Here is a 19160-nt window from a genome sequence, read left to right on the forward strand (position 1 = left end):
TAAAGTGGGTGAGTGTGCTGAGTGTTGTTGTGGTCCTCGGTGGGCTAAATCCATCGTCCTAGAACAGCTTTCATTACCCATCCTCCATGGATGTGGACAGATGTAATACCAACGGCTCAACTCTGCAGAATTCGAGAAAGGTTGTCTCATATACTGTAAGCCTTGTACAGCAGGATGTTTCGATCGATTCTCGATCTAATTGGTATCCAGTGAAGAGTTGGAGGAGTAAACTCAGTAAAGGTTAAGCCAACAACAGTGAATCCTTCTTGCTGACCGTCAGATTCCTTCTAATTAAGCTCACTAGTGCAAAGCTCACACATGCCTTAAAGGAGCCCTCATCTGGTGTGTTTTGGCCAAATACAACGAGGGCTCAAACTCATTAAAGGATCGCTAAAGATTGCTTGCTCATCACTTATTAGGCATTCACTTATAAAGTAGATTAGTAGTTAGGAATGACCGTTGACATTTTGGGTGCACTCACCTTCGGTTGAATTACCACCTGTGTTGTAACTCTCTGCCTGCAAGTGCAGATTCAGTACCATTAGGAGTTCTGAAAATGTTGCATTTACAATAAAATGACGTCCCCATTAATCTTTAAGTCCAAATGACAACTGATCAAAATTCTGAGAAATTCCTTGAAGGCATATTTGTCTTGTGAGGCCTTCAGCACGACCATAGAGATTTAACCTCCTAGATATGATCAGTTATTCAGTGAGTCAATGTTAACATTCAGAAACATCATTCTGCTCCTGGGACAAAAAATGTGTTTGCTAAGGTCACATTGACCTTAACATTGAACCTTTCACCACAAATTCTATTTGTCCATGAGTACAATTGAACGTTACGCTAACTGTGAAAGGATTCCCTCAAGGTGCCCCTTGAATATCGTGTCCACAAGGTATTGTATTTTCAGAGGTCACAGTGACCTTTGACTTTTGACCACCAAAAAAAAATTAAACTGAATGATTGTACTGAAACATATTCACTGAAGGCGTTCTTGAGATATCGTGTTCACTAGAATGGGATAGAAGACTCTGGCAATTTGCTGTTGCCGCTGCAGAGGCATAAACAGTAATTTATTCAATATGGCTAAACTGGGGTTTCAGTTTGTGATTTTTGTAGGGATGTCTCGATCAACTTTTTTGGTCCCAGTTTAAGACATTGGCTGTTTGCGGATCCTGATTCTGATGTGATGATGGGATTTACTCAAATCTTGATTAATTATGTATCTGACACACTGAAACAACAGCTGTAGCACGTTTAGTCAGATGCACCTACATTATCCAAATGCTCGACGGGTTCAAAATGATTTTGTTTTGAAGTTTAATTGATAAATAAATAAAAAATCTTTACTCGAGTTAGACACCAGCTAATGAGGACATTTACCAGACAACAGACTCATGAAAATTAACAATAATTAGCCATACGATCTGCTGCGGGCAAAGCTTGTCATTATAATCCAGTGGAAGAGACGACCAGAGGTGGCTGAAAATCTAAACAGCTGCTAACTTATATGAGTGTTTTGTACACTGCTATTTGCCAATGGCGATTAGTTTTGGATTTTTTTAAATCCATGTATTTTGCCCACCTCAGTGTCTTAGGTGTGAGTCACTCACCCCTCACATACACAGACTTTTACTTGTTTATGCAGCAGGATGCTGCACCGTGGAGCCCGACTGTGGTAAAGAAGAGCTGTGCTGGAAAGAAGTCGTTATCGTTCCATTAAAAAATGCCTGGAGTGACCCAGATTCTGATCCCTATCTTCATTATTTTGCCGTGTTCAACTGACTTGTTACTATGGAGCTATGTTGCCAGTATAAGCAGGAATTATTGCCAAAACTACTCAAAAGCCATATGGCCCAGTTTAATTATATTTTTCATCCACGAAGAGTGACATTTTTAAATCCTGTGCTAACTAAAAATCCATCAGGCTAATGATGCAAATCGGCCAGAATTAGTAATGCCAGCACTTTAAGCTAAAGTTAGATCCATAGTTGTGCATTAGTGGCGTAGATACAGACACTGACGCTGGAGCGGCTTTTCATAAATGTAACTTTGTGTTGGAGCTGTGGCAGCGACAGATATATTAAATGGATATGGCAAAAACTGAGATTTGCCTGTTTGGGTTTCTTGAGTTATTTCAAAACCTTTTTCAAATGTGATCATGTTAATTCAGTTCCTGTGGGGAATGTTATTAAGTACGATATACTGTCTGATCATGTATGATACAGCTGCTCAGTTCTACTGTGGTCCGATCAACAGGGGACCTCGAACTGAGCTATGAATCAAAACCTTCACTGTAGGTACAGTATATATCCGTACCTCTTACGTTTTGGTTTACACCACCTCTTCTAGGGATACACCTGATGTCTATACTACTCCAGAGGTTAGGAGCGGCTAAAACTCAAAGTTGGGAAAACACTGCTGGACCCATTCCAGTTTAAAAACTATACGGCTGTGTTTTAATCTGGAACGGGCAGAAACTGGGATGTAGACACTCTTGTATTAGCTTCTTCAACTATTGTAGATCACAACATGAATCTCAAATACAAGCGTTGCTGACCCTGTTGTATTTGCGGTTAAAGCTGCTGCACTTAGCTGATCAAAGCCAATTTAATTACCTGAAAAATGAGACACTCAAAGACTCTGATCTTTGGGTTTCTATAATGTGTTTCTGTATCAGTCCATGTAGCTTGAAAAAAAAAAATAATAATTTGAATTCATAGCACAAAATGAACATTTGATGGATGGTCCTTGTTTCCTACGTCGCCCAGTGACACATTTGTAGTGTCGGCAGCCCGAGAGGCAATCAAGCTCCTGAACTCGATTGCCCTTTGTGTCACAATAACAAATAGGTTCACTGAGCAAAGGGCACGTATGATTGCGGTATAGACTGAAAAACACATGAAAATAACGTCTTATTAAGAAACAAGTATGTTTAGTTGAAAGTCCCGCTCTCATTTAGCTTTTATAATGATCGAAATTTAGAATGATGCTTTCAAGATTTGAATGTTTAAGCATATGGGCAGTGATTAGGAATGCAGCTCATTGGACCCCAGTCAGGGGTTGGAGATGGGTAAGTAACCCTCATGTGAGGTACATGGTGGTGCCTCATGGGCCCCAAGGAACACATCAATATGGTAATAACGCTCTTTGAGAGAAAGGAAAAGGTTTCTTCTCTGGATCGTGTAAAACAGGTTGGTAAATACTTGTTGCGATTCAGAAACTTTGCATATTAGACGTGAGAAAATTTCTGTTTAAAAAAGCCAATTCCACACAGGGATTTATTCTTTTGAGTTACCAATGTGATGTGCCTACCTATTACATGTGCTGCCTTTAAGATCCATCCTAACAAGGTTATTTGCAAGGGCTTACATCATCGTGTAGAATATAAGCTTGACTGATCCTCAGTTCAGCAGAGTAAATATGAATGATCACACAATCACACAGCCAAGACAGCCTACTTCTTTTCAAATAAAATATGCCGGTGTGCCCACGGAGCATACACACAGACTGGGGGAATGTAATTGCATATGATCAAATATTCTGTATTCAAAAGACATGTGAGTGATTCCATTTTCTGACAAACACCTTCTGGACAGAGAGCTGCCCTCAAATAAGAGGGAAATATTATATGAAATATGGATTTCCACACCTCTGTGTTAAACCGATTGTTCCCGGGCGACCATTTGCCTCAGCACCATGCCTTCCTATCAAGCATGTCTACGAATATAAAGCTCATTCTTGAATAAATCACTATTTGCATAGCGATCTTCTGCAGAAAAAAAAAGAATTCTGCTAATAGCAAAGTAATAACTCTTGTCTTGGTGGCGTCATTGTCATCTGATAATTAAATTGGTAGACAGAGCCACGGCGCTGTCACAGTGGGGACTGGCAAAGAAGATAAGTGCTGTAATGTGTCTGTGTACAGTGGCAACATGTCACGTTAGCTTGACAAAGTCATGCTGTAGTAAATTAAGAGCCATGTAAGAGCATTGCTTGAAATATGCTTTTGCATATTTAAGCAGCACTTTGGTCACCATGATACGATCTTTGCATCAGCCACATCATCATTGAACCCATATGCCATTAATCTTAAAATTGTTCTTCCTTTCACAAAGGAGATCAATTTGGCCATTCAAACGATCCAGTCCCAGCCTCATGTGGTCAGGGTGTAGGCTGGTCATGGATGACGATCGACTGGCCCTCGCGTTCCCCTGATGTAAATCCAGGTGAGCACCTATGGGATGTTGTGTATCGGTGCATCCAACGCTGCCAAGTACCCCCACAGACTGTGAAGGAGGTAACTGATGCCCTGATCCAGGTCTGGGAGGAGATCCCCCAGGACATTATCTGCCAACTCATCAGCAGCAGGCCCAGACGTTGTCTGGAGTTCATACAGGCACAGGGAGGCCATACACACTGAGTCACAATATTGTGATTTCATTTTTTTTTTTTTATCATACATATTTCACTTTACACATAAGGCGGGAAAATATAGTTACTTATATAAAATGTAATTTATTGTATAAGTAATATTATTTGTTACAATTGCCCCCAATGACTGCTATAATTTAACTCTTGATGGGGGCAATTGTTACACTCTTCCTGCATGAAATTTAATATTATTTTCTTCTCCTTATGACGACAAAAGATAACAAGTGTATTTTAAGTAGTTTTTGAGTTCTAAAATAAATTATAAAACATATCAAAGTTTGCTCCCGCTCTCACTTATTTGAATCAATGAGGGACAGTGACTCAACTGCTGTTTCTCTTTTGTTGTTACCCTCTCCACTGTGATATTTTCCCCACTATAATTTACCGTCTCTATGACAGTTAATTGATAATCATTTGAGACATGCATCTCCTGGTCCAGTTCTGCTGTTGTTCTCCTTAATCTCCTCCCTGTACAGGAGAGAGGAGGTGTGATTCCACCATCATTGTACCTTCTACTGCATGAAATAGCTAAATTTTCACATTGACCAAGTAAAGCATAGACGTTATGTTTAAAATGTCCTTTTTGAAATCTGCAGTCAGATACAAACTGGAAACAGGGGACGATGCATTTTGAGATGAGATGTCAGGAAAGGTTTAGTATGCATCAAATCATTTAGATGAATTGAATACATAATTAAAATCCAATTTGAATAGCTGTGATGACTTAGCAGTGCATCAAACAACAAATCCTTTGCAACGTTTCGTTATTCAGAAGCCACAGAGCTTACTTTTGTTCGTCAGAAGCAAATGCAAAGGCTTGTATACTGACTCAAATCTATTTCACCACAGCAATCTGCAGAGCAAACAAGAGGCTTTAGCCGATAAGCCAATGCTGTTCAATATTCATAATAGTCTATAAAGAAGGCTTTAGTGGAGCTGAGAGAATTGTGGATATCTAAAAGGCACTGGTTTTAAATTTCTGTTTCCCTCTTTAGGAATTCAGATATTCTGCTCATGCAGCTCAATCTTCGGATCATTATTTATTCTGCATCGTCGAAAAACAGTCAATCTCAGGTCTGAGATTTCCTCAGGAGATACAGGACTGCAGGAGAACTGAGGTCTGACGTCTGAAGTCTGAAAAACAATGCTTGTTTACCCGTTGATATCTGAATTAGCTTCCTTCTAACATGTCACCAAAAGTTCTGCAGCAGGAAACACGTCCACAACTCCTCAGTGAAATCTCCTCTGCTGTGATTTCCACGACAGATCATTGGCAGCCACAAACTCAAATTCTCTTGTTTCCTGCCGCCCTCAGGAACGGGATGAACATGTGAATACTCATGTTCCATTGTTTCCATCTGATGCTTGATCATTTTATCTCAAGTTAATCGAGCGCAGAACCAGGATGTGGGAAGTCAAAGACAACCTCACCTCTGAGCTGGTATGCAGGCTTTGAGATGAGAAAACTACACATGAGGCTAAATTAAAGCTTTGTGTAGTGTTTGTCTGCGCCCGAATTGACTACTTGTAAAGAATACATGTTGTGGGCGTATAGTATGAGGGATATGATGCAGTGCTGTAGTGGGTATAGATAAAATAAAAGCTAATGAGTAAACAGGATGAAATAACTCCAGCATTAGTATATGTATTTGATATAACAGACTATATAATAATGGACAGCATCTCCACTTCCTGTCACTATCGAACGCTACGATCAAGCGATGCTGACTTCATTGGAACACAGGGCCCACGTCCCATCCAGTAGCATGGAGGTAGGGTTTCTATTATAGAGCCATATTTTAGCCAGACACCAGGGCGTGATCAGGACCCTTTGGCTTCACTTTTGGGGAGTAGTAATGTCATTCATCCTTATGTGCAATATGTTCGACATACATCATCAGTGACATATTCTATCAATTCGCTGCCTTCCTTTAACTTTGATTTCTTCTAGCATGCTGGTAACAAAATAATAACCAAGTGCTGTATTAATGTTCCTCAACTGAGGCCTTGTCTACACTGCCCATTCACTGTTGACACTTTTTTTTAAAGATATAAGGTGATGTTTGGATGAGAGGCTCAAGCGCAGAGGAAACGTTTATTTAGTAAATTATCCACATTAGTGTGAACAAGGCATGAGAATCATGATAAAAGAATGAAAGAGCTCAAAACATACAAAAGTGTTTAATTGTCGGTTTTCAGAATCTCCTACTGATTAGCCCATACATTAACTTTGTTTTGACAGACCATGGGTAATGGGGATTTTTCCACTATACACCTGACATTTGATAATTAATGGCTAATGACAATAATCATTAGCTGAACATAATGAGTTTTTTTCACAGCAGCCATTTTGTCATGAAGTCTTCAGTAAACACAGGTGACGAGAAATACCTGTACCTGAAAACAGGTTGAATACAGCCGCCCGAGTATTTCTGAATGTCCTTCTCAGATGCTCACTCACTCACTCACGCAGGCAGAATCAGTTTATAAAAAGAGGAGATATATGTCTTACTACAAATGTTAATATAGAAAAAATACAGAATTACATAAGTGAGTGTTATCATTATTTCTATAGTATCCATCAAATACCTTCAAACGAAGTATGAAATTTATTTCAATTGTCATTTCCTGTGGTGGATAGAGTGTCATCATATTCATAACCCAAACGGACAAAAATAGCCTCCAGTGTGTTAAAATGGAAAGAAGAAAGAAAATGAAAGGAGAGTATTGACTCATGATGAATGAATAAATATACACTCACTGCACCTCACTAGAGATGGAGCCGTGAACTGACCTGAAGACGAACTTGCTGGAGTCGATGAGGTCGCCATAATCGGACCCAATCAGGTTCCCCGAGTTCCCCACCACAGCGCAGGTCCTGCAGCGCATGGGACTGGCGTCCATGTAGAGCACCTCATCAGGGATGACTTGGAACAGCTCCTCCACCACTTCGCTGAAATTGGCCCGCTGCTTCACTGATTGCAACGACTGGAGACACAGACACAGTTACATTATGTACCGTAGCAGCTGGAAACACAGAACAGATGCAGAATGTTTTGGTGCAGATCTCACATGAGTTTCAGTGACACATGGTCTAAATAAAGCCATTTGGGGAAACAATTTCACCTTTTTGAATTTTATTTAACACTGAATAGATGCAAAAAAAAGCTGGGTTGAAGAGTACCTCATCTGGGTAACACTGCTCTGGACCACCCACACACTATAGGTCAATGCAGCACAGCAATATGGGTTTCTCGTTTAACTCAGAAACATGTGATTAATAACTCGAATGTTGGATTTGACCTCACAAATAGGTTATTATAATGTTAATGTTTAGTTACAATCAAATCTTTACTTAAATCTAGCTTAGCTGTCAAACATGATATTTCACCCTTGGCATCACATGATTCATTAAAACCAAACTTATCAGACACATAGGCACATCAGCGTGAGGAGAACTCCCTTAAATAAACCCATCTTTGAGAAAGTTCATTTGCCCTGAGTATTTAGATAGGTCCACGTCACATCCACTGGCATGGAGGAGACAGAGTTTATGACCTATACTGCAGCAAGCCACCAAAGGGATCAAAATGCTTTGCTTCGATTTTGAGGAGCAGTCACATCGTCCATCTTCATCCCATCATTCACACAAAGGGCCAATTTGGTGTTCAGCGTCTTGCCCAAGGACACCTCGGCATGAAGACGGAGAGAGGTAGGGAAAAAATAAAAAAAAGTATCTGTGTGTATGACAAATACTTGTTGAAATACACCTTTTGATCATCAGACTAAAACACTACTTCAAGATAAGATTTTTTTTTTTTTTCTAAGATATGTTTATTTATACCAAACACATGCACAGACATGCACAACACACTCATGCAATGGTAGGTACATTTAACCTCTGCATTTAACCCATCTGTGTGCAGGACACACAGAGCAGTGAGCGACCATGTACGGCGCTCGGGGAGCAGATGTTATGGGAGTAAGGTGCCTTGCTCAGGGGCACTAGACAGGGTAGGGAGACTCTTGGATTTTTGGACAGATCAATCCAGGTTCGTCTTTTGTTGTCTCTCCGTGGAGTCGAACCCGAGACGGACCAGAGACCTTCTCTGCCCATAGTCCAAGTTTCTACCACTAGACGACCGCCTCTCCCAAAATTGATCGTCCCTGGGTGGACTTGAACCACCAACCTTTCGATTAACAGTCGAACGCGCTAACCGATTACGCCACAGAGACAGATGTACTTCAGTATCAGCTTTCAGAATTTCCACATCACTACCTTAAACTACATAAAACACACATCACGTCTAATGAGACTCTCTCCTTTACAGACATACATAACATTTAGCCTTCGATCATGTAAGCTTTTGTAGTTCGAACAAAGAGTTGCCGTACACCTGGAGGTCACGCCCTTTCCTCGCACCAATGCGGCGCGAACCATCTGGCCAGAGCTTCCTACGATTTGTGACACTTGCCCATTCAAGCCACCAGTGAGAAGCATTTCCCGGAATGAGTAGTGACAGGAGGCAACCTTGCAGTGATTTTTCTGTTCTCACCCCTAATAGGACACGGTGTGAGGCCGAATGTGGGAATACCTTGGGCGCTGGATGCCTTGCAGACTAAGGTGGGATAATTGTGTGCCATAAATTTCGCTAATGGGCTTTTCTAATTTACGGAGCTGTTCTACAATAATGGGATGACGGGGAAATAAAATACATTTCGGTTTGAATGAATCAAATTAAGGCTGGCACCTAATTAGCTGTAGCTGAAGTGAATTCTAGTTTACAGCAAAGTGGGTTTACAGGAGTTATCGTTGCTAACATTTGTGTGTTTTATTGCACCTGTGGATGACTGGCCTATTATACCCGGTTGGAGAGATGTCTCAGATATTTGTGCCAAAATGTACCAAATCTGAGCAATTTAACACATAACACAAGTGACAAAAAAAAGGGGGGGGGAGGGGGGGCAGACCTAAAAAGTCTCCCTCAGACTGCAGTCAGGTCCTAGTTAAAACTGGAGTTAGTGGATTTTATTTAGTCAATATTCATTTTCCTGCCTTCAGTAAATTGTAAAGTCAAAAGGTAGAAATCTCATGCACACGTCAGCTCTAATTGATAAGAAACAATTTCCAGTGTGTTTTCTTTATCTAAACAATACAACTAGTTAATAAAATAAAAAGCACAGCAGTGAATCAGTATGTTACTGCGATAAAATTGAAGTACTTGAGAAGAAAATTAAGCCAAAACATCTCGCAATGCGGCCATCTTGCGCCTATCACTTCTGGGGCGATCAAGTCGCTTTGGCTTCATGCTTGGGGAGCTGCCACGATGTTCATCTTTATATACAGTCTATGGTAGCTAACCAGATCACTGGAAGTTTGGGGTAGCGCCCTCAACTGGTTAGTTACTGTAACTGCAAGGTTAAAAAAAAGTTTACTAAACATCATGGGCCTGATTTACTTCAGGTTTGCGCTTGTAAAATCATGTGCAAACTTGATTTCACCTGCAAAAACATGCAACATTCGCACTGAGAATTGCCTGCAGAATAACACACACTGTCCATTTAGTACGATTGCCTTAATGAATTGATCGAACAGATGCAATTACTTTAATTTAGCAAACGCAATGTGATTTACAAAGCCTGAGTTGGTTGTGACTGCATCTACATTTAATATGTTTAATAGGTAGGTGCTAGTTAGCGGCGTGTTACCAATAGATGGCCGCAGTTATTGTGGGGAGGAGGATTAAGATTAAGATTAAGATGCATTTATTAGTCCCAAACACATGCACAGACATGCAAAGGCACACTCATGCAGGTAGGGAAATTTAACCTCTGCTTTTGACCCATCTGGTGCAGGACACACAGAGCAGTGAGCGACCATGTACGGCGCTCGGGGAGCAGATGTTGGGGGAGTAAGGTGCCTTGCTTGGCACTAGACAGGGTAGGGAGACTCTTGGATTTTTGGAGAGATCAATCCAGGTTCGTCTTTTGTTGTCTCTCCGTGGAGTCGAACCAGAGACGAACCAGAGACCTTCTCTGCCCATAGTCCAAGTTTCTGCCACTAGACCACCACTAGACCACCGCCTCTCCGCTAGGAGACGGCTTGGCTGAAGATTGAGAGAACAGTTTCTTCTTTAATATAAGGCGTAGATCACTTATATTATTAGCCACTGTATATAGTTGTTTATATTTTCATTGTAGTTTTAAAACATTTAGATTACTTTCAGTGTTGATTTAGTTGATAAAGCTTTGCAGGACTTCTTATGAAGAATAAAGCTGCATTTCCTGTTTGAACTGTCCATTGCTGAATATATTCCTATGCTGCTTTGACATAGAGCAAGTTGGTCAGAGTCTCCTCTCCATTGTGTAAATATTCTAAAGAAGGGGTAAAATGACTGAATGTTGCACTGCTGCTCTGCATATAATTCAATGTTATCATATATATACCCCCCCTCCCCACACACACACACACACACACATACACACACACACACTCTGACTGACTTCCAGCGTCCGTGGTAGATAAATAGAAAACAGCCACTGAATAAGGTGTCAAAATCAAATTATGTGAATCCCAAAGGTAACTGCAAATGTTGAGGCCCCTTCTTTGGGGGCTGGAGAAATGCATTATGTATTCATGCATGCTTAAAGTGTATGAAGGAACAAATCTCTTGCCTCTATCTTCAGATTTGGGAGCGATGCTGGGAGAAAACACAACTTTCCATATCCACCATGTTAAATGTGAACAAATGTGTGTGGGAGTTTGCTTCACAACTTCATTCCACTGAAGATCCCTTGGATTTGAAACAATCAATGCAGCAAACACAAACACTTCTTGGAAGCATTACAGCAGCATGTGATCTCTTTTTTTCATGATCTCGTCAGTATCCTATCTGCTCTTCGAAGCTGCATGTGCATTTTCTCAGTCCCCAACAAGATAACATTTTAAATCCCATAAACAAACCCCAGCGACTGATCTCACCTGCCACCATTTGTAGGTTTCCTCAGAGAGGACGCTGTTCTCTCTGGTCATCAGAGGGTGGATGGACCGATTGAGGTGATCAGCGAACCAGGGGTCATCATCCAGCTCCGTCAAGCAATGTCGACAGGAACACGGCCGTTTGGGGTGAAGGGCTTGCTTGAAGAAGAAGTGTGACGGGTCCCAGAGAGAGTAGCTGAACAGAAACATTGTAAATGTGATGACACAAAACAGCAGAGCAATGGTCCTGATTCTCCTCCTGAGCATAGTGATGTCGCTTCGGTCAGAGTCAGCGTGCTGAGAACTTTGGATGTGCAGTGGACAGAAATCTGCTGCCTGGCTCCGTCAGATCGATGGATCCTGGGTTATCAGTTCTGTCAAGGGTGTGTCATTGGTTCTTTAATGATCCACCTGGAAGACAAATAAAAGGTCACTTTAGACACACACACACACACACACACTTGGAAAAATTGGGGGGGGGACAACAGCAGAGGAATCCTTGATCACTGTTTAACAAGTCCACAAAAGTGGGAATGCTGCAGTGCTCAATGTTCGTGTAATTTTATAAACATCTAAGATGAGACCGTATATGGATATTTTCATGAAACCAGATTTATGTCTTTCTTACATTATCATTGTTCATTTCTTTGCCACTGTAATATGACTATGGTATAATAACAGTGTAATTAACGTTGTTCGGAAAGTCTGAACTAGCCCAAACATTCTTTTCACGTTGCAACCGATGAACTGAAAATCCGGCCAAAACGAGGTTTGTGTGAAAGCGCCCTTAAGACTTCCTGTTATATCTACCGTCTTTGTGTTACAGTGTTTATTTTACTGCTCTGTTTTTCCTGAAGATTTAACAGGATGTTCCGATTGGTTGTGCAAATTAATCCACTTCTCCTGGAAAAAATCGGAAAAACACCTCACCCTCACTTTTGACTATGTCATAAGTGGAAACAGCCTGTGTTAGCTTGGAAGAAATTAAAGTCTAAATGCACAAATCACTGACTTAGTGGGTTATTGATCCAGTATCGCTAGGGTTACATTATTTCTAGTTGGGAATAAGACCAAATGAACACATTTGAAACATGATGGGTGGGACTTGTATCCGACAGGGCTGCAGGGAACCTTCTAAAGAGCCTATGCAGCTTGTCAGAAACAAAATTCCCAGAATAGAGTGTAGGGGAAATGTTATTCTTCAGACCTTGGCTTTTCACAGCTGACAAAGAAGGCAGACCTCCTGGGGTTTCGTTTCCAACATTAAAAGGCCACCTCTGCCTTTAAAACAAACGGCCTGGGTTTTATTCTGATGTGTGCTGCTGTGCTTAGGATTCCTCAAAAATCGCCTATATTTAGCAGATCCACATTGGACAGAAAACACAGTCGTCTCCGCACGCCGGGTGAGAAACATAACTGGATATATGAAACGCCAACTGAGTGAGTCTTCCCATACAGGAGATGTGCGGGAAAGACTCCATTATGACAAGAGAAAGGGGGCTGCAGGGTCTTCCCTGATTAGTAAATGATCAGGTCGTTCAAATTCCAGCCCAAGAGGAAGGAAAGAGGATTGGGTTGAAGATCGGCTGGGAAAGACAACGCGGCTACACACTCCCACTCGCCTGTTGATTTCGTTTTTGCTATCGGGGCAAAAAACAAAACCACACAGCCATTTATTAGCTGCACTGACACAGGCCAACGCACAGGACGGCACATAAGTGATACCGTCTGCTGTTCGGAGCTTCATTACTCACAGAGGACTGCGGATTTGCATACAGCCCGAGGTTGCTTATTGTCTGAGGCAGCAGGTTTGACAAGGATACCTGGGGAAACTAATGGACACTTCAATGACTGTGCCTATTTCCTACAGCCGTGCGGCCCTGTTGACTCCACTCAGTTTGAAGCCTCTTGGCATTAAGCGTCCCGGTTGCCAGCGGAATACATTCTGAAAACAGGTGGCGAACTCCCCCACTACGCCTGACAACACACAGACCGCCATCTCTCTCCCCTGACCTTGTCTCGACTTGACGGCTGGCAACCCCACGCTGATCAAAGTTCGCCAGGCTGAGACAGCAAAGCGTCTGTTCACACTTCAGAGGTGCGGGGCAGAGGGGGTGGGGGCTGGGGGGCAGCAGTGTGCGAGCTGCGGTTTCGACCCTAATCTTCCGTTTTGAGAAGTCATCATCTTTGCGGGGTGTAGTTACACTAAACAGTTTTTTCGGCTTGTGTTCTGTGGAAATTGTTTTTCTCCCCACGGCTTACAGCATCACGCTTTACTGGTGAGCAATTTCAGGAAATCAAAATTCTGCAGTTTTGACGACTCATGCGTGTCACACGTTATACCTGAAAGAAGCCTCTCTGCTGAGCTCAGAGTTCATTAGTACATTCGCTAAGTTGAACTGAGCCTATCAGTGGGAGTGGACTGTCCCTCACAGACCTTGACAGTACATTCTATTGCCATTACACTGCTTCAGACATGAACTGGACTCCGGATAATCTCCTGAAATTGTATTCAGGAGCTGTATGAGAGAACACAAATGTCCGAGTCTGTTGCTGCGGACGTTCTCCAGAGCTTCTCCTGCAAGCTCACCTAGTAAAACCTCTGGATAATGTCCGAATGAGTCCATGTGAGAACTAAGCATGAGGTTTTCAGGAGGATTCACTACAAACAAGTGGGCGTGTTGATCACATTTCTACCACACTAGAGATTAAAAACTGCAAAAATACAAAAAGAATGGTGTAAATCAGGATGAAAAAGACAAAGATGAAGAAGAGAATTTGACATGATCTCCACAATGACATGTCCTATTTTACTTCCTGCCTAACGCCTGCTGCATCACCGCTCACCTGAATGCTCTGGAGATTTCTGTTTTGATGTGAAGATGTTCATATTTAAAAATACAAAAAAGAGTGAAAACGGCTTTACTATGTCTACTGTCAAATGAAGATGAATGATGAATTTCTGCTTACTTCGCCTTGGGGCCTGTGTCTGAAACGTAACCTCGGAGGTCATTTAACAAGTTCGTTGCAGCATCAAGTGGTGTCCGGACATTTCTTTTTCTCTCCTATTTGTCCATTTCGCCCAGCAGGTAGTGCATATAGAGTATCGAGTCTGGATCTTAAAAAACTTTCCCTCACACTTTAAACAGGGAACTTGAGCTGACACAAGCGCTGTCATAATAATGTTTAAAACTACAGCAGCAAATGGTGCACACACGGAGAGGAAATAAATCAGAGGCTTATCACCTAAATAACTGCGCTCCATGAACTTACACTCACCAAGCCCAACAGCCAATCATGTCGCAGCAACGCTATATATAAAATCCTACAGCTTATCATCTTGTAATGGCTACTTCTTGTAACTTCTGGTTTCAGGAACATGACCATGATCTTCATTGACCACTTCCCACTGTGCACCTCCCAAACTAAATTAATTACAACAGAATTACAGACCGAGGGGCCTTTTGAAAGGAAAAAAATCCATCGGACATATCATTTGACTTGCATTAACTAAAAGAGACCAGGCTATTCATCAAAAAAGGAACGAGAAAAGAGAAGAATATTCTGAGCTGCGTCACTGCATGTACGTCCCAGTACAGAAGATGCAAAGTAGATCCCCTCCAAACTCATACTGCATGAATTGCTAGCTCTAGCATGAGACGTGCTGGGCCAGCGCACCATAGAACATGATCGTTGTTTAGTCTCACGAGAGCGAATGACATTCAGCAGTTGAAAAACTGATCTTTTCACTTCAAAGTTAACCCAAAATATAAGAACGAGAAAGGCCGGCAGCTGCTCCACCACTGCTGTACAAAGAGCTGTTCACTTGTCTACACACCCAACCCGTTGTCGTGGACATTGTCTTTGTGGACAACGTCACACTGATGAGTCTAGGCTGCTGCTGCCAGTTTATTCAAGGTTTATTTATATTAAATGCATTGCATGTCAAAGTTGCACTAAATTTGACACTGTGCTTCCTCTGGCCCTAACAATGCACATGCTATCTGTAAGGCATGGAAGATGAGTTCTTGAGATATGCAAACCATATACATGTAGACAGATTCCTGGAATTATGAGATGGATGGAACAGAAAGAATCTCAATAGAACGTCTCCCACATCTTGTGGCATCCAAGAACTGGAGCTGTTTGGAGCTCTACCCAGCAATAGTGAAGTGATCCCACTATATTCAAAGTATTGATGAAAGTAAAACCACTAAGGAACCATGTTAAGACAAAGTCATCTCCCTACATAAGGTCAGTCAAACAATATTTGTTACTTGGGATATTACAGCAGCGGTCTCTCAATTTACATTTTGAGTTGTTCTTCACAATTCATATATACCACATGTGAGCAAATGGGCCTCCTGTGTTTAAAGTCATGTCATTCAGGCCTGGTGCACTGTTGTGCCTAATTAAACGTCTATCTAATAAACAATGAAACTGATGAGAAGATGAATGAGTGGAGCGAGTGGTGAGAAATGATGTCCCTCACGCTCCACGCTCATTGTTCGAGGCTTTAAAATGAGGGTAAGTTTTAAATTCCATCACTGATGCAACTTATCTGAGAAAAGAGAAGTGTCTCAGTCAATGAAAAGTTTCTGGTTCCTTCTACTGTGTTGGCTCTGATGCGGCATGAGGACATTTTTTTACATAATAGACATCTACTGTACAAAGCCAGCCTCTCACTCAAGAAACACTTTATGTGAAATTCAAGCAGCCTTAGCGGTCATTTTCTTTGATGTGAACAATATTATGTGAAATCAAGAAATAAAAAAATGAATCTTGCAACATTCAATATCTGACACTGCAGCAGATGGGAGGAATAAAGAGAGATGTTAAAGGCAACCGAGAAGAAATCCAGAGGGATTCTGTGTGAAAATCCTGCTTCTTAACTTATAATATCAGACAGAGAATGAAAAATGAAAAAGCTTTTGATTTTACATTTGATGGCATCACATCTATGACTCCTTGTGCGCTTTAGCGGAGAGTATTTCATTTTCACAGATATTGACTTTCAGTCTGTGCTTTATTCTAATAAAAAAGGGAGGCCGGGTTGTGTTTGCTGCTCGAGCACATAAAGCGGTGTCTGGGTGCACAGAGAGACTGAGAGGAGTGGACAAGGTCTCCACGCAAGTTTTCCATAAAGAAGAAAAAAATGGAAGTCAATGAAGTCACAGGGCAGATATGAATAAAACACTGGGCCAGTTGTCAGATGCTGTTAATTAAATTGAAGATCATGTAAAAACACACGCAATACTGTAGTTCATAACACATTTGGAAAGCGCATCCCTCTGTCAAGGTTCTTTTGACACTTTATCACCATGTATCTGGATCTTTATCTAAATCCGAACCTGTCCATCCGTATTAGCACTCTACGCATGGCTGAATATTTTCATCAAGGTCTCTGCATTACTTCTTGAGAAATTCCCATGATGTCAAAAAAGGCCAATGTTAAAGGAAGGTATAATGAAATTCCTTGATTTGCTGCCTTAATTGAATCATTCCACCAAGTTCCATGGTAGTTTTGGTGTAATGCTGCTGACAAACAGACAAAGAAACAAACAGCAATAGCGTTAGCGTAGGTATATTCTGATTTGTCCTGCAGTAGTTTCATTATGAATTGATTTTCAGTCACAACAGTGTTCAAAAGTCACAGTATGCTCTTGATTTAATGAAAGTAAAAAAGATGCTGTTCTTCTATATTTTTCTTGTGGACTACAAATCCCATAGATAGACCAATACTTATAGAGAAGTGTATGTCTAATTAAAGCCTTTGTCAATCTCACACACCATCCTGCTGCAGGGCAAACTAATTGTGTTAATCCTCAGCTGAAAATAGTTCCCAACAAATTCATGATTTATTCCTGTTTGAGTCATAATGTTTAATACAGTAGTCCCCACCAATTTCAGGAAATTACTCAGCCTATTTAGAAAATTTTTCGAAATAAGAGAAACCGAGTGAGGTAATACCTATTAGGAGTTAATTCAGAAACACAGTTAATTTGTTTAATCTGGACTGAGGAGGTGTTGTTTAATGTGACTGCATATCCTTAAAGGCTGCACCAATGTCATTAGATTGATTCATAGAGAGAAAAATCCAATTTTTTTGGGCCGCTGTTAATATACAGGGTTAATAAAATTGCAGTATGGATATATCAGTTTATGTAGGTTGTTAGGTAAATTGGCTTTTTCCATTCACATGTTCAGAGAATATAAATGGAAATAAACTTGCGACAAGATGCATTGTGAAATGCACATCATAGATCTTCTAATTTGTTTTTCATTCTCTACTGATGAAGAGGAGATTCACTCCTTCACAACCTTCACTCAGGAGCAAATAATTTGTCTTAAAACTTAACAGAAATAATCAAGAGAAAATTATCGTGATAATTAACTATAAAGACTGATATGGAATTTTGTATCTTTATGTCATATTGCTCGGTCCTGGTAGAGAAATTCTATCATCTTTTTATCACCCACCAACTATTTACACATATGTCTGCTTGTAGGAGGAATGAATATCTAAAGAGCTGTATTACAGAGCTTTTATTTTGAAAAGTTGAGCAAACTGTTTGTTTTTTTACTTCTATCCATAGATTTTATTAAAAGCTCTGCACACAACATCAAGCACATAAACATTGAAAAGTGACAATATATTGTAGAATTGTTTGAGGAGGACTCACTAATGACAAAAAATAATTCAGAAATAGCTCTGAAACATTAACACAAGGCAGGCTTAGAATGGACACTGCAACAGTATTTTAAATATCCAAAGCCAAATAAAACAATGTATACTTAACGTCATACTGATATATTGGCCAGGTTCACTTGTAAGACATTGCACACTAGCCAACACCAGGAAAAAACATAAACAGCTGTTCGAGATTCCTCTAGCAGTCATTTCTTATCTGTCTATAAAGCAATTCTAAACCAAAGTGAACCTGAATCCTCACCTGTGAATCTAATGCCTCCCAATCACGCCACAGATCTCATCATTTGACGGCACTGTGCCCATGTGTTAAACATACTACTCCACAGTCTGATACTACATGATTCATTCCATGGAAACATTTGTGGGAAGAGTACTGTCTCTGTCTGTCCTTGTTTCCATTGTAAATTGAGTGGTGAATCACTGATCTTTCCATTTGCCCTGTGCCCTGCTTCTCTCATGTCCTTTTTGCTGTTGGGTTCACTGCAGTCAACACATCTCTCACAGACTTTACTTATAACCCTGACTCGCCAGCTGATTCTAGCTCAGATTAAGTCAAATCTAATTTGCATTGCTCACTTACACATGTCCATGTACCTTCAGGTGCCAGGAGCAATACAGTTTCCCTGTGAGGCTGCCTCATCTACCTCAGGCTGATGTTGCTGAACACACGCGCAAAGCAGTGCAGTATGAGATGAGCCTGCACACTGACTCGGAGCAATTCCCTCAGCTCAGGCTTACCGTTTAAACCCCTTAACACACAGTTCCTCTTTCCCCCTTTAAGTAGCTCTAAATTTGGAAAAGATAATCTCATTTGCCCTGTCTGACATTATCATATACTCTATTCTGTAACACCTTGTTCCAGCTCCAGCCGTAGAACAAGCGTGCAATATTTTTTTGTTTAGCTATGGCTGCATCATCCAGTCAGGAGAAAATATTCAAAATTTCTCATGCATGTCATTTACATTTTTATAAAATTCATTCTGGCAGCTTTGGATATCTTTGGATAATTTGGCATCTCAGCTAGAATGTGAA

The 19160-nt window shown here is 40.9% G+C and overlaps 1 protein-coding gene and 1 non-coding gene across 7 annotated transcripts in view; both read right to left on the minus strand.

Annotated features, from left to right (window-relative positions):
- The window catches only part of st3gal1l2 (ST3 beta-galactoside alpha-2,3-sialyltransferase 1, like 2), a 70433-nt gene that overhangs the window by 15074 nt on the left and 36199 nt on the right, over positions 1-19160 (minus strand). For 4 of the 6 annotated variants that reach the window (XM_062409959.1, XM_062409956.1, XM_062409954.1 and 1 more), the window contains 2 exons: positions 11420-11827; positions 7232-7425 (listed from right to left, as the gene is read on the minus strand). In XM_062409959.1, the coding sequence (XP_062265943.1) occupies positions 7232-7425; positions 11420-11683 (458 nt within the window). In that variant the 5' untranslated portion in view covers positions 11684-11827. Of the gene's footprint in view, positions 1-7231; positions 7426-11419; positions 11828-18708; positions 18813-19160 lie in introns of those variants that run through there. The other 2 variants (XM_062409958.1, XM_062409957.1) reach the window with 2 other exon arrangements.
- Positions 8600-8673, minus strand: trnan-guu (transfer RNA asparagine (anticodon GUU)). Its single transcript has one exon. It is a non-coding gene; the product is annotated as a tRNA-Asn (tRNA).

The sequence above is a fragment of the Platichthys flesus genome, chromosome 17 (genome assembly GCF_949316205.1).
Source record: "Platichthys flesus chromosome 17, fPlaFle2.1, whole genome shotgun sequence".
NCBI lineage: Eukaryota > Metazoa > Chordata > Actinopteri > Pleuronectiformes > Pleuronectidae > Platichthys > Platichthys flesus.